We start from the raw sequence: 25,512 nt of genomic DNA, 5'->3' as shown, positions 1-25,512 counted from the left end.
CGTATCAACATGTAAAAATAAAGCTGAGTTACTAGTTTCAAAATGCTGAAGTATATTTTTTTTGTTTTTCTTTTCGTGTTCTCAGTTACTTCATCTCAAAAAAGAAGCTTTTGTTAATCGTGTTTTATTGGGAAATGTTCAGGTCAATAATTATTTGCAGCCCTGACACTTTGTAAACTGCAGTTAGGGCTGTAAAAACCTTTTTATTGTGTATTTTACTGGTGCAGACTGGGCGATTTTTATTTTCCTCCATTTTAAATTAATATGGAGATAGATCTGAAATCGAAGTAACCAGGAAGCTATCATGAAGGGAATGTTTCACCTCAAATAAAGCTGTTCAGAAAAATGTAGCTGATGTTTTACACACATATGAATAACTCCAATGAATGATTTAATTGTGCTTCTTTCTGCTCTTGTACAGCATATTTTGTCGCATAGAAACTAATTGATATTGACACATTTTGTGTCTATCTCAGTTATCTATCCATTCATTATCTATAATGGCTTCTTCCCATTCAGGGTCGCTAAGGGTGATTTCGAAAATGATGCTTTTAGTCATCATATTATTACTTTTCTTGGTTAATTCTTAAATGTAAATTTGTGTTGAGTCAGAGTCCTGTTTCAACGAGACTCACCTTCACATTTGTGGTTGGTTTCGCTCTGACGGTGGCCGGCGGGGCATTTACATTCATAGGATCCCACAGTGTTGATACAGTTGCCTCCAGCACAGAGGCCTGGCACCGCCTGGCACTCATCAACGTCTAAAAGGACAGAAAAAAAGTCACGAAATTAGGGAGAAAAGGCAAAAACACCCAAGAAAGATTATGACCTCAATAAAGTCAGAAATGACTCTGACTATGTTAGAAAAAAGCAAAAGAAAAGAGACAGAGAAACAACAGTCAAAGCAACAATTGCACTTAAACACGTTCCTGCATTCTCTGTAATTTGCCATAACTTATTACGATTGGCAGTAAGTTGGCACTAGCTGTGATGTCTGAAGTCAATATCCAGAAAGACCCACTCCAGCTTTCATTTGAACAGGAAATGACTTTTTAAACGTACGTTTTTCCCAGAATTCAATGTGAGTCACTTTTACCAGGACTGGGGATACGTCAGTGGGTGGGTTCTTTTAAAACATGTGGATCTCTCTGATTCAGCTGTGGGACAGTGGGACAAAAAACCCCACACATGGCGGTACATTACGGCGGTACATTACTGTACATTAATAGTCACCTCAGTGCTAGTGTCTCATGAAGAACCTACGATTATGTAGCTATGCTCTCAAAATATGTTTCACACACCGTAATGACATGTAAAAAGCCTGTCTCTGATCCGCCATAACATGTTTATGCTACTAATTGTAAAAATTGAAAGTTCTGTCTCATGTTAAGGACCTCCATATGTAAAAGTCTAAGAGGGAAAAGAAAGTGACTACTGGCCAACATTCTGATGTGGTGCCTGGGGAGGAATCCTTACATTTGGATTCATGGTCATGTGTGCTTTGTACTGCTGCCAGAGACATTGCTCTCGGCATTCTGGCAATTAGGCATCCTTACTGCATTCTTATGTGCAAGAGCACAGGAGTGGAAACTCAGAAAGTGGGAAAAAGACAAAAACGGATATGTAGCGAGGGAACAAATGCGAGAATACTGAAAAACACAGTCAGAAAGGAGGAGTGTGAGTCATTTAGACATTAGTAATGGTGCGATGCTGGCACACCTCTAGCATATGACCGACTTGGCAACCTTAACAAAAACAGAGGAACCTCTAGAGTAGTTTTAAAATAAGTTTCTGATTAAAGACAAGTTACTTTTTCCATTACCTTCATAAATATTATAAAGAGATTGGATCATAAACGTGGATGGGTTGTGGCAAGATGAACAGTGAATCACCATTCCCCATATTGATTTGGCACAAGTTTTACATCTGATACCATTCCTGTCACAATCCTCCCATTTATCCAGGACTGGGAGCAGTAATGATAATACTCACTATAAAATACATTGAGATGGCTTTTGTTTCTGAATCTGAGCTATAAAAATAAAATTCACCTAAAATTGAATGGAACTATATTTTTACAAATGGGTCTATTGGACTTGAATATACAAACGTTTCTAACAATTTGGATAATAAACATCACAGTATAAGCGATCAAGATTTGAGTCATTTTTCAAATCCTTCATCCATGAAAAATAAATGCATAGATAATTAAATAAATTCTTCATTCGTGCAATTTCGTGACATCTCATTCACCTGAGTGACGGCTGCTGTAACAAAGCTATTTTCAGTGTTTCATGCTGCACTTGGAAACCATGAGACAAAACTAACTGGAAAACCATCCTCTGCAAAGGCTGTAAACAGCACAGGAAGTCATCATAGTCTCCAATACCTCAATGCATTCACCTGTTTAGCTCTCCTATGCCTCAGCGGTACTAAATAAAACTTGCAAAAACACTCGTAAATACGTAATGCTCCATCCAGGTAAGTGTTCACTGGCATTTTATTTGGACTACTCTGTGTCTGCAATTACAGCGTTAGTAATCACATGAAAGTCACTTCCTTGCAATTTCATGCCAGGCTGAGGGCCAGCAATGAGCTGCGTCACTTGACCTGCATAAACACACCTGGATAAACAATCCATCCGTGTGAGTATTTGTTTGTTACTACAAAACTAACAAACAACACATACTCACAAAAATGAGCCTTATAAAACAGCCCCACTAGAAATAAGGCTAATATTCCTTAATATAGTCATGATTGTCTATCTCTGCCAATGGGGTGAGGAAAATTTTCCTGACTAGAATTTTTGAAACTATGGTAACAAATAGTCTAAAAGTCTTTTAATTTTCTTGAAACAAATAGTTTTTACTTTCTTAGAAAAAAAGACTAAAATCAATGTTTTTACACTGCAAAAAAACAATTTCTAAGCAGGGGAAAACAACTTTTTTCAAGAAAATTAAGTGACTTTTTTAGACCATTTTGTTAGTTTTAAGAATTCTAACCAAGAACAATATTCTTACCTCATGTACATGTAAGATTTATTGCAGACCATTTTAACTCGATTCATGGACTATTGTGCTTATTCCTACGGGGGTGTTTTTGCAGTGTAACTAACACTCAAATCATTGGAGTGTGAGCAGAATGTGTTAAGATCAGCGCAACATTAGAAAAATAGCCTCACACCATGACGATATTTACACATCATCCATCAGAATCTGCTAAAGCTGACACTTGATGTGAACGTGAAAGGAGTTGGATAGGGGCAGCAAAGGGCTGGCTTCATTTAACAAGGGGTCTGACCTCCACATGTGTCATATATTGATATAAGCTTATTGCTTAGTCTAGTAAGGGCCATAGCTTATTGGAAAGGCATGTAGAGAGTGTCTGGTTGTTTAAATTCTGCTATGTGAAAATAAAGAGCATGAGGCTATTCCAAAAATTTCAAAATGACACAACTGGAGCACTGCGTCCTTCACATCCCACACTGGAGCTCAAATGCTTTGAAAAGAAACCCTATATCCTATGCTCAGTCTTTACTTATGGCTTTTTGTTTAAATGCTGACAATCCAATAATATAGAAACGATCAAGTGTCTATTTCTTCTTGTAGTTTAGTTGAAATAATATGAGCTGTAACCTAAGCAGAGAGCCATTTTAACCAGAGAGAAACATTTATATTTCAATCAGCACTTAATTTGTCATTAGACAGGGTGTGTTCTAGAGAGCACATAAGCCACTAGCTTGACTTTGGGAAGGACACATTTGGCATGTGTGACGTACTGATAATAACCAAGGCACTTCACTTAAATACAGCATCTAACAGCCGTGCACGCTGTTAGCACAGTTTTCTTCTGAAAACTAAGGTCTGAACAGGAACACTCCAGTTGGTATCCGGCTTAATGTATACATGTACCGTCAGAGTTGTTAACACTACCTCGAGGATGTTGTGCAGCAGGAATTTCAGCTGAGACGATGATGGATAAAGTAATGGTTAGAATGTTTATTGTGGTGGTAGTATGTCGTTGTGTGGGTGAGTGTGTGTGCACGTCAGCCCATGTGTGTGTGTGTGTGTGTGTGTCCTTTGTCTCTGTTGACATTAAGTAAAAAAAAAAACTGTCAGGTGTGTATACATGAAGAAAAGTGCAAGACCTAACCTTGGCAGGCTCCAGTGCGGATGTTTGGGATGAAGCCTCGTCTGCAGGGGTGCGGCTGGGCAGGACACTGCTCGCAGGGGTGGCCCCACGCCCGGCCAATGGTAGCGCAGCACAGAGTTTTGGTGCAGACGATTCCACTGAGCTGGCCCTGGCACATCTGGTTGTTCACCTGGGTGAAACATGGCCCAGTCCTGTAGTCTGGGATTGGAGAGGAACACGTTTTGGTTAGCTGGCCGCAGATTTAGCATATTAATTGACCAGTCAGCAATTGATCATCATCAATGTATGCATTCTGGAGAATTTTCATTTATGCAATTGTGCAAAATCACATTCACTATAAACCAATGTCAGACATTACATTTGTTTTTAAAAAAAAGTCAGTCAATTTTGCAAAATCCCAAATTCTTACAGTAACAGTGGAGACAAATATACCAAAGTACAGGCACTTTTTACAACAGGCAGCATCCAAGCATACTGTTAGTCTTTATCTTCAGTGGTCATTCTGAGTAACTGCAAGTGAAACTGACATAACCCTGCCGCATGAACTTCACAATCAGATACTATGACCTCACACTGAAACCATTTTTGCAATACAGTGTTCGTCCTTTCAATCTCATACAGACTAATGATGGCTTCCTTTGCAGGAGAAGCCCTTATTAAGTTCTCTGCAGTGGCGCCAAACTTAATATGGCCTTCATTTAAAAAAAAAAGAAAAGTAGATTGTTAGATTGTCACAGTGGAGATGAAAGACGAAGTACATGGTTGGCTAACCAAGGATGTGACAGCCTGCTTGGCTCTGAAGGACAGAGTGAGATGGAACGATAGCATTCACAGTGGTGATGTCTGTTGGGAATTGTTCAGCAGACTTATTGTCCTTGAGCCACAGAGAGCGGGGCAAAGAGCAGGAAAGCCCAGGCAGAACAAAAGGGTATGGATATAGAAAGTAGAGCAATGTCAGCATGCCTAGTCCAGGTTGAGGATCACTTAAGTTTTCCTTTTCTGCACACTGTGGCTCTCCATTGTCTTTGGCTCTGTCGTTGCCTGTCCGTCAGCTCCTCTTTGATCGTCCATCATTACATGACCTTGGCACCGTGCTGTGCCAACTCATGTATCTCATATGAGCAGATACTGTACATTTGTACTTAAAGGGGACCTATTATGGCATCTAATATCTATTTTAAACAGGCCTTGAATGTTTTAAAAACAAGCTTTTGACTGTTTTTGCTTAATAAATTAGAAATTCAGCCTCTGAGCCATGTCTTTATCTTCCCATTCTCTAACCTCATTATCTATGCAGGATTCTGAGTGGGCGGGGCTATGATAATGAGGCACTGTGCTGATTGGCTGCCTGAATGACGCGATACACCGCTACGAAAAAATGGCGGAAGCTCCGGCCGGCGGAGTTAGTTTTGGGCGTGTTTCACGCATCAGAGGCCAACCTATGTAAATCGCATTTTGGTTACGTAACGACAGGAGCAGAATCTGAACGGCTCGTAGAAGCCACATCACACTGGATGGCTCATCCGGGCGACTGTACAGACACTGCAGAATTTGGTTGCTTTCCTCCTTCTCTGAGTTGTCAGGCTGAAGAGAGACCACTTTATATATGTTAAAGCAAGAAAAAACGTGTTTTTCATGATAGGTCCCCTTTACACACACAAATAAGTGTGCATTTAACATGATCATACTAAGAATAACCCTGTTGCTATTTTATATTTTCCATTTTGTCACTTATCCAATGACAAAACTTCAGAAGTGTCAGCAATAAAGAGCCAGTAACAATAGACTTCACAATATTTTCCAGCTTCACCTCAATATGCACAAGCTAACTCAAAATTAGGTATCACAGGTGTTTGAATTGAAGAAATTCCAAAAATGTTTACATACTTTGGTACAACATTGTAACTGTTTAATCTAAGTATTTTGAAACTTGAAAAATATTTGAAATTTGGTCAATTATGATGATTTTAATTTTGAAAAGTCCTCCTGCCTCCACAGATCTCTGTATGTGGGAGACATGACTTCATCGTCTCAACTCAAGTAGTGGAGCAAACAAAAAGTCTGGTTGAAAATATAAATACTCACTCGCTGTGAAAACATGTCTGATAAATGCTTGGTTTTACATCAATATTTTCAGAGTACAGACTCTCTAGAGCTTTGCTGCCCTTGACACACTGCCTGTTCTTATGGGCCAAGAGACAGAAACATTAACCAGCATAAGTTATTACACTTAAGTTGTTGTCTGATGTTGTTTTCTTCTTTTTTTTTAAGACAGAGTGGAGGAATTTGGCAATCGATACGCTAAAGCCTTCAGCTGCTATCTCTCCCACATAACACCACACCCATGTAGTTCTTTCTGCAGGTGGAGAACGGTGAAGACTGAGCCCCTTAGCTTAAACTGCTGCTCCTACAACCTGATCTCTGATGAGCAGGAGTTAATGGATGCACAAGAATACACGTACTCATCTGTATACATAGACATGTCTGAAGGAAAACGCAACATCTGCAGTAACCAAAACAAAGGATCTGAACAGCAATTACAGCTACATTTAAATACAAGTGTGAATAAAGCCTGTCTGTCATACAGACTTAGAGTAAATGACCGTGTAAACTCTGTTTTTAACATAAATACAGTTTTTGTATTTATAAATGAAATCCTAATTTCATGCATCAGTCCAGAGGTGAGCACAAGTGACAGAGCATGAAAGTTTGGACATTTGTATGTTCCAGATATCAACATAATAGATTAGTACATGTGCAAGGACTGGCAGGTTAGAACAAGAGAGAAATCCAGTTTCCTGACTTGGTCCAGCTAAGTACATTTGGGAGCAATTTTGTTTAATTAGAGTTCGAATTGCTTAAAAAAAAAAACTAAAAAAGAAACAAATCTGAACATTCTGGTATCCCCTGGTATCCCCTATTCATTCCATGCTGAATAAAAACCCACTGCTGGTGACCTCTGACTCCCATGATTCTCTCTCAAGTTTCATTCTAAGCCAAAACAAAATGAGTCGTTCCTCATCAATAATGAGAATGTCAGCACTTTTTTTCAGACTTGATAGAATCTTTTCATTCTTTAAGGTTTCAAATATTTTCAATGAATGAACACAAGCTCTTTTTATAGAAGTTTAAATGAAGTGCTGTTAGTAATAATAAGGATATTCTTAACCAGAGTTTGACCTTAATCAGTTTAAATGTATGGTCTTGCAAATGATTCATATGATGATGTTTTCTCTGGTCCTGCTACTAACATAAGAATGTTATGTTTTAAAAAAAACATCACAATCACTCATCGAATGCTATTACACTTTGCTCTTGAGAGAGTTGAATTCTGGGAAGGTAGCATACTATAGTGTAGACAATATTTAGTCCTGTCTGGAACATTTTCCCATCAGCCCTATGAAGCTATGGGACCATGGAGATGGGTTTGGGTATGGGCCTGAGCACCGGGAGGGAAGGAAGGGAGGACAGAAATGGCACAAGAAAAAAGAAAAAGAATTATCATTTCAGATTCATTAATAACTGCTTAAGTATTTCTAATGAAAAAAAAACACCAAGGAGACCCTGGAAAGATAAGAAACGTGAAGCATGAGTCTATAAGACAGAAATCAGGTTACCATCATTCATACATACTTTACTATGACAAGAGTTCAATGGTTCAAGTGAATAAGAAAAAAAGAAATACACCATATGTAAAGCCTGTGGGTGTGTGTTTGTGCACATGTGTGTGTTTTACATGCATGTGTTATGTGTTTCCAACCAGATGTCCTTTCCAGACTTTATACAGCTGGAAGATTTACTTTACGCCTAAACGTCATGCTGTTACTCACCTGTTAAGAAATGTTCTAATTATCCCTTTTGTGAGTTCAGGTTAATGTGGTCAGCCTGGGCATGTGTTGAGCCCGACTTGTGGAGAATCTGATTGCAGCATTTTGTTTGTGTCTCCGTATCCTGCTGATGTGAACTGCTCGTAGGTGTGAGCGCGCGCAAACGTGGGCACGTCTGGGACATTTATCTCCATCCTGGTGGACCGTAGCGGCCTCGGTTAGTCTTATCTACGCCACTATCAGCAGGCTTGAGATCACTCTTTTCCTTTAGCCGTAATCGCTCCTCGCAGAGTCTGCTCCTTTCTTTCCCTCCAAAGGCAATCACTCAAACGTGACTAAGTGTTTTTCACGGCGCAAACACAAACACACACATGCAGGGGCAGCAACTGTGGGTGAAAGTCCATGGGAAGATTGAAGAGCTAAAAACTTGCGAAAATTACTAAACGGGTCAAGAAAAAGAGTTGAAATAGAGTTTTACACAGATTGAATAAGCTTGTATGTGACTAATTGCTGCAGCTACAATAAAAAAAAATTATGTATCCAATACTTCACTTTCCTTTCTTATTGTTTCTATACACCATTGTACTGCACTGTACTATCTTGACATCTCCAGTTATTTTGGTTTGTCTCTCTGGGACAATAAAGCAGACTGGACGGCCTGCAGAGAGGCCAGAGGGCACCAGCGTCCATCAACAACACTCACTATCGGGACACTACACTCTCCACAACTTGGAAAGTTTTTTGTTATGCTTTCTCAACTGAAGCTAGGCTAAATCAGTCCACTTTCCAGCTTTCCTCACTATCCCATGTCCCATATCTACATTTGAACAAACCGTGGTCTCTAAATGTGACGTGGATAAGGGTTAACAGGTCCTTAATCTTTTCGTTTATGAGATGGGGCATAAAAATTTATATCCCCTCTGAAAGGCAGACACGTGAAACAGCTTGTGAAATGTGACGCTGCTAATTATACGTAACGCACAACATGGTGATTTCATTCAGAGCACATAATCATACGTAGTATCTAGAGGAAGCACAGGGCTCATTATGAAGCAGAGCCCCGAGAGTCAGACTTTTTCAGGCAGCAATTAGAGAACAGTGATGCAGGATGATAAAAACGCCCCGGCCCGTTTTCAGGGCACTCGCTTAATATTTGCTCAACGGAGTTTATAATCCGACCCGAAGATTAAGTCTCAGCATATGGGTTTACCATTAAGAGGTGCACTATACTCACTGCGGATCAAATTAAGCAAGGCTCCAAAGTGGCTGAGTCTAAACTGTGAATGTATATATTTTCCACTGAGTGTCCCGTGGAGTCCCACCCATCCCGGTCACCAGCGCAGCCATCCTGTCCAGCCATTCTCTCTTGTCCAGGGTCAAAAGAGCAGAAACAGCTTAACTTCCTACACTTGCACTACCTCAAAACGCCCATGACATCACTGATTACTGCTGTGTGAATACCCATTCTAATATCGTTGTGCAGTGCAGGTCCACTTAAACTGGGCTGTCCTGGGAAGAAACAAAAGTCTGGTTGACTTTTGGACCTACAGGTACTGATGCTGCTTGATGGAGGGACGGATAGGCTTGTTATAGTTCTACCAAATTTGATGCTTGTAGTAAATTGAAGTAATTATAATACATGCTGTATCCTGGTGTGATAAAATGTAAAAAGGGACCCAGGCCAATTGGAGGTAATCAAGTAAGTGATTATAATATTCATCATAATTTGTGACTCATAAAGTGCATTATACTCTATTATGTATTAAAGTCAATCATCAGTTGTAGCGGTGCTGCTGCAAGCAATCATCGTGCCCAGGTCGTGGTGCTTAGTCTAATTAGGCTTTATGGGAAAACCCAGATCTTCATCATTCAGTCACATTAACATGATTATCAAAATCCACATCAGTTCATTAAGTCGTGATTTCAAGCTTTCAGTGATGATTAAGTGGTGGACTGACTCAATGACAGAAAAGCATAAATTAACCATCCTGGGGACACAGTTAAACACTAACCGGCAGAGCTTTCTAGACATGCACACATATGAAGAATAAAAAAGGACAAAGGCACGTAAGCCACTGAAGGATAGAGACAGACATTTTTATCAAAAACAGAACTCTAACTCTATTTCATGCTGAGTCAGCAAGTCTCAAAGAAATGTGTGGGTCACACATACTGTAGCTGCACAAGCACACTCCTTTTACTGAATTCATGCACACCCAGGTCACCCTCACTGACTGACTTTCACTGCTTTCATTATTGCAGTTCATCAGTGAGTCTTCTCGCTGAATCACACAATAAAGTTAATGACCCGTGGCCTCAGTTGCACAAACTTTAAAACCACAATAATACAGCAAGAACACCAAAGGATATGTCAGGGAAGATTTACAGCGTTTTCCACCCAAACACAGTGTTACTAGAATAATGTTTTTGCTCAGTGTGATCAAAAATGTACGAGGGAAGGATAAAGATTTTCACAAACCCGCTGACTTTTTTTTTTTTTTTTTGGTCTATGTAAAATCAGTCGTAACAAATACACCCGAGCTTTAATTACATATCTAACCCACTGGAAAAGTATCATGCCTCTTACTTAGGTGTACAACCTCTGATTCTCTGAAGGATATTTGGCACACAAAAAAAACCCTCCACCAAACCAGAGATTTATGTGGATTCCCCCTAAAAGTTATTTGGTCGACATGTGGAGTGTTTGCACGCCCATCCTACAGGCTTTGTGTACACAGCTGGAGAGTCCATTTTCATTTTCACCCTATTCTCTCTCACCCCCTTCCCCCATCTCTGTTTCCCCTACCTTGTTCCAGTCCCCATCAGGAAATGCCCACGATAAGTTCTCAAAGAAACTGTATCTGGCCAGACCTGTGGGGATGTTGTGTGGAATGGAGGGTATTTATTGCCAGATGTTCTTAAGGCTCCTTCAGACAACCTCAGCTCCTAAAATGTCATATTTCCCAAGAAAACACGACCCAAGAATTTTGAGTTGGATGGGGGCTAGAAAAGTAATAGCGTTTAACTAAATGGTAGCGAGAGTCAAGTTCATAGCGAGGAAAGAGAAGAAACAAGACAAAACAGAACTACAGACAGAACAGAAGATAAGTGCGATAAGAAAGTGATTTGTGTCTGTTTTTCATGGAGGCATGCTTGCATACATATCATCTATATGTGTGCATGCACATATGCAGAGATAAATGGAGTGTAGTTAAAGGCTTACAGTGCATGCCAGCAAGTTGAAGGGAGAATCAGACTTGGGGAGGACGGGAGGTTAAGGTCAGCGTCAGACAAGATTCATGACCATAAACATGCTAAGAAATATGAGAAGAAATTAAAAATGAACATCAGTTGATTTTCTTTTTTCTCTGTTTTCTTTTCCCCTTTGAAACTCTTCAGCCTCCTTTCAGCGAGCCTGTGAACGTTTCCCAACACACACACATACCACAGGCTTTGGTTCAAAGCACAGAAGATAAACGCCCACTGTCTGTCTGAGCTCAGTCTATGAAGTCATCCGCGTTTCTCACCGAGCGCTGAATTAGGAGCACGTCTGGACAGATTGCAACAACATTATCAGCCACACGGCACCATCAAAGCCTTCCGGGATCAATATCTTTCTCAAGAGAAAGCCACACACATGGGTGGAGAGTGAATTGATTTAAGGAAGTCTCACACTGCAACTCTGACCACTGAGTGTCAGAGTGCGATACTCCGATGCTAATTAAACTCTCAAGAAACACAACTTTCTAATCACATACTGGCGCATGCACAATTTCATGGATAGTTTTTTTTATTTTTACGCCAATATTATGCATATATCCCATTTTTATTTACCCACAATGTTACAGTAATTGTGAAAATCAACATGAGTGAAATACAGATGCCAACAGCGGATTGCAGCATATTTCTCAAGATGTTTAAAATGCAATAAATTGTGTTCTTAATCATATGTGAAAACAGAAAGTCTGAACAAATAGGCCACTTATATACTTCACTTGTTTAACATTACTTGATCAAGAATGTTTTCAGTAGCACCATGTATGTCAGTGTAGTTTGCAACTATCACTGTGTCACAGAAAGAAATGTAAAAAGAAAAACGGGTCGTTTCTTCATTCAACATTCCCACAGCCCAAAGCAGGGACTCCTCTATTGTCAGAGGGCCTCTGGCGTATCGAATCAAGCAGAGCTCAGAGGAGACACACATAAACGCCAGGATGAGCTCTTACCTCTCTCGCACTGCGGGCCAGTGAAACCGTAGACACAGGCACATCTGCTGGGCCCGATGCAGCGCCCGCCGTTCTGGCAGCCGTTCTCGCACACCGCTAAGAGAGATGGGAACAAAGACGGGCAGGGCGTTATCATACCGCGTCAGGTTCATCCTTTTTAATTGTAACAAATACACAATACAAGTGTGACAGGGTTTACCAGCATTTATAAAAGGCTTATCTAAATATGAATCTAATCTTCTAGGTCTATATTAGTCAAGAGTCCTCACTCAGGGGAAACTAAATGAAAGTAGGTGCTCCATCTTTTAACAAACTCTCATCTACACAGCTCATGTTTGTGGAAATGTATCATGCCACACACAAAGGAGACTTCCAAGGACACCAGAAAAACAATTATTTATTTTCATCAGGCTGGATAATGTCGTCACTGAAAACGTTGTGTTCAATCAATCCATAGTCAGACAGATCTGTGTACAAACAGAGGATATTGAAGACAGCTGCTCGCTCTCCAGGACTGGACAGCCACCACAGTTCAGAGAGAGAGCAAGGTGCATGAAAGACACGTCTCCTCGTGGTTAATGTCGATGTGAATGAGTCCGCCGTCAGGAGAAAGCCACTCCTCTCAAAACAACTTCATTTTCTGTCTGCGGTTTACAATCAAGGGGGTTTTGGAAAAATGTTCTGCGGGTGGATAAGACCTAAATTGTTGAAATATTTAGTAAAAAAAAGTGTGGTATTTTGAGAAATGAAAGCACTGCATTCCTGCTGAAGAACTTCCCATGTATGAAATGTGGAACATTTCTGAAGTATTTGCTTCTATCCTATGTACAGCACACTACATTTGGTCGAAATTGGTTTAAAAAAATGGTGATGGTGACATATGTTTCACCAGATCTGAGCACAGATAACGTCTATAATCACTGCGTTTACATGCAGTCAATAACCCTTTTAAAACCCGAATATTGGCAATAACCCAGATGATATGATTTGCTCATATTTCTGGTTTTTAAAAACCCGAATATGACCCCTGGGTTACTCCTTTTAAAACCCGAATATTCGGTCATGTAAACGCCAAAAGGAATTTGTTTTCTGCGCATGCTCTGTTCACAAGGAATCTTGGTCTTTTGAGTCCAGGAAGTTCTTCTAAACACGGCGAAACGCAAGACCACGCCACACTTTTGGAGTGAGGAGGAGACTAATCTCTTCATAAATGTAATGAAGGATATGAACATTTTGGCATTTGTAGATCGTAGAAAGTACCGGGATAGCGAGATTTACAAGAAGGTGAGAGAAAAGTTGCGCGAAGCAGCATTTGTTTTGAATTTGGATACAGAAAGAAGAAGTCATGACGTTCTCCGCACGTCGCTGGTTTGATCCAGATATCCCGAATGATTAATTACCATGTAATTACCCGGAATATTCTGAATGTTTCAGTAACCGGAATATTAGCAATAACCCGAATTTTGACTGCATGTAAACGTAGTGTTTGAATCCCCAAATATCTCAGCAAATTCCAAAGGAAAATTTGAAGGTGTCTGTTCAACAACTGAATCTAAAGAGACAGCGGCTCATGTACTAAAATTAAGTTATTTTAACTTTAAAAATGAAATAAAATCAATACTTTAAATGGCAAAATCCTGACCTTAACCATGCACTGAAATTTGTGGAAGGATCTAAATGGAAAACTATATGGGAAAAACCCAAAGATCCACCTCCCAGCCATAGCGTCCAGTTCCGACACATTTCACCATCGAATCAGAATGATCTGAATCTAATCTGATCAATGTGTCGAGTGTCTTGCATCAGATATTCATGTGAATGCAGGAGCTTTATGAAATTGGAAGTATGTGCACCAGATGGCATTCGGCATGAATCATTTGTATCAACAAGAATAGGAAACATGATATTTGTAAGATCATATTGAATCGCGAGATTTGACTGAGCTAGAATGGAACCAATCACGTTTGTTATTGGTGACATCTTGTCTTTGATTACTGCCACATCCTCCATTATTGCTGGTTAAATTCAGCCAAGCCTTACGCCAAGTTCCCCAAACTTGCTGAACAATGCATCACACAAAGCTCAGAGTCTCCGGGTTTTCTGTTAACTCCCCACTTTTTGTATCCATGTCAAACCTTAGAATTTGTGCGCAAAGCTAAAAAATACAGAACATTTTATAGAGTTTGTTAAAACTTTAAAGCATAAAAAGTACAGCGGTTCTGTCAACAAGAAAAGGGGAGCAACGACAGGAGCGACAGGCTGACTGCTGTTTGGCCTCAAAATATCGTCAGACAGCATTATTGACGTTCACATTCAGATTGAGAAAATCCTTGGTTGGCCCCAGGGGGAAGCAATTTTAGGTACAGGTGAGCAGCTTAACGTACAAGTACAGACATTTTAAGGGCAAGAAAAAAACAAACAGAACAAGATACAAAATGCCATAAATGATGTGACTATCTGAAATGTGAGAGGTCAAATTTCTGAGAGGTCAAAGTTCCCTCAAAGGTCAGACATTATTCAAATGTCTCTTTTTAAGCTTAAGCTGATTGATTCAAAACTTTCTTTCAAGGCTCAGGTGAAAAAGGTCTGTAACCGGGTCAAGTTCAATCTTTCAAACTTCAGGTTCATTGGAGATTACATGTGAACAGAGGCAGCTAAGCGTATATGCATTCTATGGTCATTTCCCACATCACTTACTGCTTAACAACCTGGTCACAGGCTAGCACCACTACTCTAGAACCATTACAGTCTTTGTATAAACGAACACTCAAAATCCTTGATAAGAAATCAGTACATTTTCATCATTGTCCAATACTAAAAAAATATAACTTGTTGAGTTGGGAAAATATGATTAAATATGTAGATGTTTGTCTTATGCACAAGATTATATACGGCCTGACTTCTCCTCCACTCAGAGACTTTGTCAACATTAAAACAACTGCTGATCAGTTCACAAGAGGTGCAGCAAGAGGGGATTGTATTATTCCACTCAGAAAAAGTGCTTTCAGTCAGTATGCATTCTCTGTTAAAGCTGCACTAGAATGGAACTCCATCCCTGCAACTATCAGAGAACTGGACACATACTGTACAGTGTATTTAGAGCTCATTTAAAGAAATGGTTGATTAATACTCAGCTCTGTCAGCACTAAAACTTAATTGCACCTCTATGTACTTCTGTACTTCTGTACTTTTCTGTACTTTCTGTACCTTTCTGTACTTTTTCTGTATTCTTACATCTGTCCAGGGACTACAGATGAAAAATAGCCTCTTGGCTAACTCTGGCACATTTACAGCAATGTTTTATTGATGCGCATTGTCCCTGTCAAATAAACTAATAAATAAAATAAATAAATAAAAGAATGATATAATATCCTCAAAAGCAGGTGACATAAACATTATAAACAGACAGGCGTAGTGAACCACCTCAACACACATTTCCACACCGGAGTGATGACTGTAGCGGGCTCTACTTACGTTGTCCACAGTGGCCGCCGGTGTATCCCTTGGGGCACGAGCAGGAGTCCTCAGCGCAGCTGCCTCCATTCATACACCTGATATTACAGGACTGAACTGGAAGAGAAATAAAGAAATTCAGTTAAAAGCACATTCAGGTCTATCCAAGGCTTAAATGAAGATGGGTGACACGTAGCAAAAACGGAGGCGTTTTCATGCGTTTTGGCCGTTCGTTTACACGAAAACGCAGCTCAAAGCCCCCAAAAACGATCATTTCTGAAAACTCCGGCCAAAGTGGAGATTTTCAAAAACTCTGTTTTCACGTTTGCGTCTAAACAGAGGAAAACGGAGGAAAACGGAGGAAAACGGAGGAAAACGGAGGAAAACGGAGGAAAACAGAGGAAAACAGAGATTTAAGCTTCAGAACGTCACATTGTGTACCAACTCACCAGCGTCATGTGTGCGACCTGTGTTTACAATTAGTTTGGCCACCGTCAATATTTTCTTGTATTTTACCTGTTTTATAATCTAAAGTCACACTTAAAAGTAACTCCACTTCTCTGTCACTCCAAACGAAAGACTCTGGAAAGACTCTTGGAAGTAAAGCCTGAATTATGGTCCCGCGTTAAATCGACGCAGAGCCTACGGCGTAAGGTACGCGGCGATGCGCACCGTACGGTGTGCGTCGCCGCGTACCCTACGCCGTAGGCTCTGCGTTGGTGTAACGCGGAACCATAAATCAGCCTTAACTGGAAGTTACACGTGTCATTTGTTGATGTTTTTTCCAGGATTCTGATTGGCTGGCATGACGTTAACAGCGTTTTCATGCGGGTCCGTGTAAACGAGGATATTTTTGAAAACGGAGAGGGGAAAATATCCGTTTTTGTAAATACCCGGCTACGTGTAAACGTGGCCTCACAGGTTGAAAGGTTCTCTCTGAATGTGTTGAATTTGAATAATGACAATAACCCTCAGGCCATGAAAAAGAAAGTAATCAAGCAGGACCGGGAGAGACGATACGTTAAGACAGACGTCTACTACCTTCTGGTCTAAATGAATTTCAATTCAATTCAATTCAATTTTATTTATATAGCGTCTAATACAACAGAGTTGTCTCTAGACGCTTTACAGAGACCCATACCCAGAACATGACCCCCGAGCAGTTATTACATAAACAATGGCAGGTAAAAACTCCCCTAGTGGGAGAAAAACCTTAAGCCAAACAGTGGCAAGGAAAAACTCCCCTTTAGGAGGGAAGAAACCTTGAGCAGGACCTGGCTCATCATGAAGAGGGTGAAGGCACATAAACAGAGAAGAAACAGTAAGAGTGGAGGAATTTAAAAAATAATAAGATACAACAATAGGTGTGATAAAGAAATGGGGTTTGTAAGAAGACTGTAATTGCTGTACAGGTGATACGCTTGAGTGAATCAAGACCATCCTGGCAGGCAGACAGCTTTTTAGCAGTAAGGGGGTTATTTTGACAATCCCAAACATTTAAAAGCAGCTCTCTTCTATGGCTGGATGATGAATGAAGATTACAGTATTAGTTGTCAGACAATTGTATTTTAATAATGTCCTTGCATTTTTTTCTTTTCTTTCATTGGGGTTAAGAGGGATGTTTTATTTTCCTTTATTGTCCTGGGCTTTTACTTTTCTCCCACCCCCCCATTTCCTCTTTGGCTTTCATGCTCTTCTGTCTGTATCTTAATCGTAAGTTCAACATTAATTTCCTCTCAGTCTATCGGGCTCCCTTTCTCCTGCCATCTGCCCGTTTGTGTCTCTTTCTCTCTTTAACATTTCTGGCATGCAGAGCTGTGCAGAAGAGGGGAAATGCCTGAGCTTCTCTGTATCTGAGTCTGTCTAATGAGACTTTAGAAGTTTGCACACTTGCCAACAGGAGATATTTCAGCCAGTATAATCCATTTGCTTATTTTGACTGAACCCAAACACACTAAAATGTGAGTTAAGTGAGTCACAACTATGTAGCTTTTCACCGTTATCACCCACGCTTTACTGGAAGCTTGTTTTAGATGAATTAAAGCACAAAAGCTCGAGTCTTGGAGGTGGACCCCGAGTAGTTTTAATGGAGACAATGTCAAACTGTAATTCACTGAAAAAGAGGTTCACATAGCTTAATTTGCTCCATGGCTTTAATGCATTTAGAAGGAATTTGAGCAAAGTTTCTCATGTGCAACACTTGGCAGCCTCCCCACAAAGAATTGGCAGGAACTACTTTAGTCTGGCAATATATGATGATAAATTAAAGCAAATAGCTTGAGACTCCTGGGAAGTTTACAGGTTCGTTTTGATTTTTGTGTGGTTTCTTTTTACTTTTCTGTCTCCGTCTTTCTTTCTTCTTTGCGTTTACTCTCACAGGGGATGGGCCATGCTTTCCCCCGAAGGTTTGAGTCTCAGCTTCAAGGCGAACATGTGGTTAACGCTACACATGACTGGCTCTTCACATACAGCCAGCAGTTGGAGCTGCGATGTGAAACATGAATAATGACTGCAGTGAATGATTACAATTTTCCCTGCAAGGGAACAAACCATGAAGAAAGCTGCTCCAGTGTGCTGCAACTAAGACAACCTCAAAGCTGAAGGCAATTTAGGTTGCCCCCCCACCACTCCCCACAAAAACATACTTTTAAATAGGTCAGCGACGAGGGGCAGTAGAAATTAGAAGAGTCTCGGTCCAGTTTTCTAAACTCCCTGAACCCTGTAATCGAAGCCGATGAAGGAAGTGACTGGAAAGACGGTTGGACTCACACAAATCCACTGGACGTCATGTGTTTTCTCTGTAACAGGAACTAGTTATGAGGAGGAGGAGGAGGCGACGGAAGGAAACAAGCACACGCGGACACAAAAAAGGGATGATCTCATTAGATAGCTTCCCTCCTCCTCATGGGACTCCATCTCCAGCAGGTGGAGGGAGATGTTTCCCCCGGTGGCCCATGCCTGGAAAGCTGCACATGACACGCAGCGGGGCTGGGGGAGAGGGAATGAGCGTATACATATCTCCCAGACATTGGGTGAAGTTTTACAGCAGCACAATGCACCTCTGTAGTCTGGCAGTGTCGTCAGTGAGCTGCACACATCTGGGTGCTTTCCTTTTTTTTTTACTAGAGGCTAAAAAACACAGGAAGTTCCAGCTTGTGTGTGTGCGAGAGAGAAAGAGAGAGAATGAGAGAGAGAGAATGAGAGAGAATGCGAGAGAGAGAGAGAGAGCGGGAGCATGTGTATCTAATGGAAAACTGAGGAGGTTTATAGCTGTTTTTTGTCCTGATTTACACACACCCCCATGGACGAGTGACAAGTCACCCTCGGTTTCAGCAGGGATAAACAGCAGCGCAAAGCTGCACAAGATGTGGTCGATACAGGTTGACATACAGGCGTGCGGATGCTTCTCTGTTTCCGCAGAGCAGTTAATCCTTCACCACATGCACATCATTATTTTCCAAGGTAAATAAGAGCGATGTATTCACTTAGCTTGTTTGCTGACCTCATACCTTGAAGGACAGCGCATTAACTTGTGGTCAAGACGCACTACGTTGTGGTGGTGTGGTTTCTAATTAAAAAGTCCACTCTGTCCTTTCCCAGGACTCACGGCCTGTCAGCCTTAAAGACAGCTGTTCCTGAGCATTAAGGCAAGAAGATCCCTAGTAATGATTTTGTAATTATGGTTATGGGAAGACAAGGTTATAAAGACAACCCTATATGATCCTCCGCACAGCTGCTCTGCCCTAAACGTGTTTATTATGAGGGTGAATTACAGTGTGAACTCTGCTAGTCTGGGAAGTGACATGCATCTACAGGTTATCGATACATGCAGCTCATGTACTCATAAAGCCACATATATGGTTAACTTTTCCTGTTCCAGTTAATATAGTGGAGAGGCTGCAGAGCCTTGCACAGAAACATTTGCATTATTCTTTGGAAGCGGCCGAGATTCCAGGAAAAGACCCTGAAATAATAATGGACGATTCTGTATGCGGATCAGTGCAGATGTCCTGATTATATGAATAAAAGTAACAAATGTGTTGCTGATTTATTTTGAACTCCACATTCCACAGGCTTGACGCACAGCACAAAGATGCCATCTATACACCAGCGAACCAGTGCGCCAGAATCACTCCGTGTAACCGAAGCATAGGAAAACGCTATGTGGAAATTGGATCTATATATCACTGCAATTTGTTTCCAATTGTGCATACTGTACTTATCCTGTTACAAGGAGGAGGCTCACCAGAAGTTGAGACTGAGAGCTAACACCTTTGAGCAGACAACAGCTACAAAAGCTAAACAAAGCTTTAGATCGGCAAAAAGATACAAATCGCCATCTAAGGTGATGTCTGTGGAAATATTTGTTAACGTGATGTGACTTTACTTTGTCACCAGTCATGAAGTTGTCGGGACGCTGACATTCATTATAGCGGACATAGAGGCCAGAAGAACATACGTTACTGGGAAACCCTGTAAAGGTTGGTTTACGGTTCTTTCACTGATGTTGAGCTACAGCAGAGCGTACATGCTAACTCTGTGATGCTGTTTCAAACAACGGTAGCTAAAAACAAAAGTTGGTGGATGTAACTACGCTTCTATGTCTAATCAGTGTTGAACATTTTAACTAAAATGACTGACACAGAGAGGGGTCATGTGACCATTGTTACAATTGAGCGTATGGGTACACAGACAGAAGACTATTACCATTATTATTATCACTGTGTTTATTCTTTATGGTTATTATGGTGGATATGGATATTAGGAATGGGAGATATTTTACCGTTCACGATATACCGTCAAAAAAATTCCTCACGATAAGAATTTGTCATCTCGCGATAAAAACGATAAATTCCCGCTGATGTTTTTGTGTAAAGCAGAAGGAAGGAAGGAAGGAAGGAAGGAAGGAAGGAAGGAAGGAAGGAAGGAAGGAAGGAAGGAAGGAAGGAAGGAAGGAAGGAAGGAAGGAAGGAAGGAAGGAAGGAAGGAAGGAAGGAAGGAAGGAAGGAAAGAAGGAAGGAAGGAAGGAAGGAAGGAAGGAAGGAAGGAAGGAAGGGAGAAAAGAGGAAGGGAAGAAGGAAGGAGAGAGCAGAGGAAAGAAGGAAGGATGGGAAAAAAGAAGGAAGGAAGGAAGGGAGAAAAGAGGAAGGGAAGAAGGAAGGAAGGAAATGAGCCACAAAGAAAGAAAGAAAGAAAGAAAGAAAGAAAGAAAGAAAGAAAGAAAGAAAGAAAGAAAGAAAGAAAGAAAGAAAGAAAGAAAGAAAGAAAGAAAGAAAGAAAGAAAGAAAGAAAGAAAGAAAGAGAAGGATAAATTCCCGTTGATGAGGTTTTTGTGTAACAAACATGGCGGATCTGAGAGCGAGATAGATTTATAGTTACAAAGGTGGAGTTGAATTGGTACTTTTTTATCGTCATTTTTATCGTTATCAGGATAAATGCCAGAAATTATCGTGATACATTTTTTAGTCCATACCGCCCATCCCTAATGGATATATTTAAGCAAATTATGAGATTGATTGTTGTTTTTCCTCGAGAAGTCATTCTACTGACTTTTCCTTTTGCTAACTACTGAACAATAATCTCCAAATGAAGCAAACCTCAAAACATCCTCATAGCCTTTTGTTCCCCTCTGCTGTCTGAAAACAAAATGAGGAAACTCTGAGCATCACAGTTTTACAATAAGTGCAGCCAGCTCATATAAGCTGTCATGTTAATTTATCGCTCCTCTTTCTATGACCACTCAGCCCCCGAGGAACATGACCTCATAGCTTTCAGCAAAGCACTGACTGCAGGACATCTGCAGGTCAGAGGCAGTTTCCCTTCACCCCATCCCTCACACTCTTCCTCTCGGGGCCATTCACCCCTTCTTATGGCCACAGCAGATCCTGTTTTACACCTCTGAGTTACATAGAAAAGATGCTCCCTGTGTGCCTGTTTGAGTTTTGACAGTGCGTGTCAATGTCTCGGTGGAAACGGTTGACTGTGGGTGAAAATGTGCGTGTTCGCGGGCCGACTGGAAGCCGAGCATGAGTAAGATGTCTAAGGTGTGACTGATGAGCTGACTTTGGCCCACTAGAGTAGTGACGCTCAACACACAACACGCTAATATACACATTCACGGAAAGAGTAAAGTTTCCAAATCGATAATTAATAACGTCTTCACTATGTCTAGCACAATTAAAGGACTGCATTCTGCAGTAAAGTCTCATAAAGGCAAGCTTCATTTCACACGCTCCGTATGAAACCCTTCACTTCACTCCAAACACAAATCTTGAGTGGCTTGTAACTAAGCCCGGTAGACTGAGCCGTGGCAGCCAGATTTTTCTTTTTTAATCCTGTCAAACCCTGTGACCTGCAGGCTGCTGTGCACATTTGTGAATGCATTCACTGCTATTATAATAAGCACAGAAAGTAAAAAGGAAATGCATTTTGTAATTTGGAATCAAACCTGCCCAAGAGGTTCAATCACTTGTAAAGCCATTATAATGTCTTATTCCTTTGAAAGGTACATGATATATATACATATATATATATATATATATATATAGACGTGATTGGCCATGTTTAACAGGCATCATTTTGGAGGACTTACCCAATGACCGCTGTATTAAAAAGCCAAATCATATCACAAAGAACAATTCTCACCCTGGACACTTTCTGTTTGCACTGTTGCCCTCAGGTAAACAGTACAGAGCAATAAAAAGCAGAACAACACGATTCAGAGACAGTTTTTCCTACAGCTGTAACAAAACTTAATCTACTCAAAAGCAAACTGCAAACTGATATGAAGGATTGTGTGCATGTTTAGGCTATTTTTAATTATTTATTGGTTTGAATCAGTTATTTTTTTTATTTTATGTTGTGTGTAAATGTTTTATATACTATAGTATTCATCTATTTTCTTTTCATATGGAGGAAATATAGGTGATTCAGACACTGATTAACCAATTCCTCCTGGACAAAAGGTTTCGAGCTTACAAAGAACTCCTGTTTTATTTATGTACAAACTAATACAATCTTATAATAAAGTGATTTCTGTAACTTTCAGTGAGACTCCTGCGTCTATAGACACATTTCTTTCTGAGTAAACTGCTCCAGCTGTCTCAGGTTTGAAGGGTTTCTTCTCCAGACTGGATGTTTCAGATGCTTCCACAGATGTTCAACAGGATTTAAATCAGGGCACAATATTCAAACTTTTTTTTTATCCATTGTCTGGTATTTTTAGTTGTGTTTTGTTCTGTTGGAGGATCCCTGACCTGAGACTGAGATCAAGCTTTCTAACGCCAAGCAGTACATTTCGCTCCAAAATGCCTTGATATTCTTGAGATTTCAGCGTAGCGTGCACAGATTCAAGACACCCTGTACTAGACACAGCAAAAAAGCTCCAAAACATAACCAAGCCTTCTCCATGTTTCACAGCAGCTACGTCTTTTTTTCTTTGTGGCTTGTCAATGTACATGTTAAAATATTCTAGTCTGGCTGTTGTAAGATATGCTTTCAACAGTGGAGTCCTGCGTGAGTCCTCTTCTTGTACGTCTACTTTGGCACAAACAGCGATGGTATGGTGTGATCTGACACTGAAGCACTTTGATCCTTGAGTTGACCTTTTCTTGGGCTATTTGATTGGCATTCGTATTATCCATTCCTTAAATTTGTCACCAATTTTGAGGTTGGCTACAGTCCCATGAATTAAATCTGCAACTGTAATCACAGGAACATCAAGCTGCTTGGAGATGGCCTGTGTCCTTTACCTTTAACATACTTGTCTAGAATTTTCTTTCTGATCTCCTCAGACAACTCCTTTGTGTTCTCTGGTCCATGTTCAGTCTGGTCAACACCATGATACCAAAAGGCAGCGTAAGACATTGCTGAAATGGGGCTTACGGTTATTGAAGTGTTCGGTTTTAACTTTCAGCTCCTTTTAAATGATTAACAGTGGAGAACAGGGTCACTGCAGCCACTGCGCAACTGAACTTTATTGATATTGTTCTAAAAAGACAATTTCCACATTTCAAGTTCATTTGAATTGATTTGGTTCTTCTATGTTCAATTTCCTGAAAAAGCAGTCCAGTGGAGTAATTTAGTGACAATGTGTAGAGATAAGAAAAGAGATCAAGTTCATGTGTTTAGAGTTAAGATCGTTCAAGATTTATTTTCTCTTGTTTAGCATCTTTTGATCTTTGTCTAATTTTTTTTCAATGTACAGTATGAAAAAAGCATTTTGACATTTTCTAGACATTAGGAGTGTGACTATTTTTAGGAATGCTTGTGAGTTCAGGATTTGCTGCGTCCAGCTGCAGGTTGGAAAATCTGTTATTCTTTGACACAGTCAGATCAGTTTTTCCCCGTATTAATCTAAGCCAACAGGTTACTAGCAACAGCCGTCTATTATCCAAACAAACAGGAAAGTGACATTAATCCTCCAGTCTACACAAACTGTAAGCTAAGAATAAAATATACTACAATCAGTTTGGTTTTTTTTTAACTCCCACAAAAAAGCCCCTTTATCATTCAATACTTCGGTGGAAGGTGGCTCAGTTGGTAGAGCGTTCACCCTTGAACCTGAAGGTCAGTGGTTCGATCCCTAGTTCCACCTGTGTCCACCAAAGTGTCCTTGGGCAAGACACTGAATCCCCCAGTTGCTCCCGGTTGTCAGGCCAGCGCCGTTGTGTGGCAGCTCTGCCCTGTGTGCGTGTGTGGGTGAATGTCTACAGTGTAAAGCGCTTTGGGGCTGTAGGAGTACAGCTGGAAAGCGCTATATAAGTGTAAGCCATTTACCATTTACTTCCAGCTTGCACGGAAAGCTTTGAGGAAAATATTTTCACAACAACAAACAACATTAAAACAAAATGTATTTTATAATTCTGGAACTGGAGGACTGCTTAATAATTAAATCTTGACTGTCAAAATTGTTGCAGTAGAACAACAGACTGAATATAATCATATACTGTAACTCTTTATTTAACCCTGTGTATGGTTGGTGGTTTGGTTGCATAAAGATCTGGTGGCAGAGGGTTTTTCCCTTAATTGTTTGGTACCTGATTGTCATCTGTCGTCCTGCTACCACCCTATCGTTGGGCTTACTGAGTTTTTGTAAGTGTAACTGTTAACTGTCACTACTCACTTCCTCCTCCTGCTCCTGCACCACAGCTGGGAGAGAGCTGGCCATTGGAGCAGGTGCACATGTTAGGTCTGGAGCAAAAGCCATCGCCACACGTGTTCCTGCAAATTGCTGAAAAGATTAAAAGGAGGAGATGAGTATATTTATTTGGCTCCATCATTCTTTTAGGTTTTAAGTCACACAAGCAGAATAAATCCATGTTATATTGTCTAAAAAAAAAAAAAAAGAATTAAGGGGAGAAACTTACGGACGATACATTGATTCCCTCCAGGCAAAGTCTTCCAGCCCGGGCAGCAGTATGAATGGAAGCGAGAGCCACACACGTTGGGTCTATTAGACACAAAAAGAAAGAACAAACAAACTTAGTCCTCACACAGACTTCCTACACATATTTCAGTAAAACCTCTAAACAAATACACACAGTTATGAGATTCTTTTTAGCGGCCCATGCCCTGCGTGTGACTGCTTTTAAAACAAACATTGATACAAAGCCCTTATCCAGTGATGGATGGAGTTGGGAAGGGGAGGAAATGCAAGGGGCCAGCGGCAGAAGGACCAGCTTTTTGTTTTCTTTCAGTGCTAAAATTTTAACTTGGAAACACAGGATGGCCAGCCTTTTTTCTCACAATCTATGCCTGGCTGTCCTTTTTCTTTTCTGGCAGATATCCAGCCGTCTCAGTCAAATCTGCTTCTTGCCGTAGGAGCACTGGCCGCAAACTTTGACCCACTCTGA

The 25,512-nt window shown here is 40.5% G+C and overlaps 1 protein-coding gene across 1 annotated transcript in view; it reads right to left on the bottom strand.

The window, feature by feature from the left end:
• Positions 1-25,512, bottom strand: part of fbn2b (fibrillin 2b) — a 78,817-nt gene that overhangs the window by 39,011 nt on the left and 14,294 nt on the right. The window contains exons 3-8 of the mRNA XM_061738318.1: positions 25,027-25,109; positions 24,783-24,890; positions 15,680-15,775; positions 12,206-12,301; positions 4,153-4,350; positions 636-761 (exon numbers count right to left, since the gene is read on the bottom strand). Of these exons, the coding sequence (XP_061594302.1) occupies positions 636-761; positions 4,153-4,350; positions 12,206-12,301; positions 15,680-15,775; positions 24,783-24,890; positions 25,027-25,109 (707 nt within the window). The remainder of the gene's footprint in view (positions 1-635; positions 762-4,152; positions 4,351-12,205; positions 12,302-15,679; positions 15,776-24,782; positions 24,891-25,026; positions 25,110-25,512) is intronic.

Source organism: Cololabis saira, chromosome 13 (assembly GCF_033807715.1).
Source record: "Cololabis saira isolate AMF1-May2022 chromosome 13, fColSai1.1, whole genome shotgun sequence".
Taxonomy (NCBI): Eukaryota; Metazoa; Chordata; class Actinopteri; order Beloniformes; family Belonidae; genus Cololabis; species Cololabis saira.
This window is presented reverse-complemented; position numbering and strand designations above follow the sequence as displayed.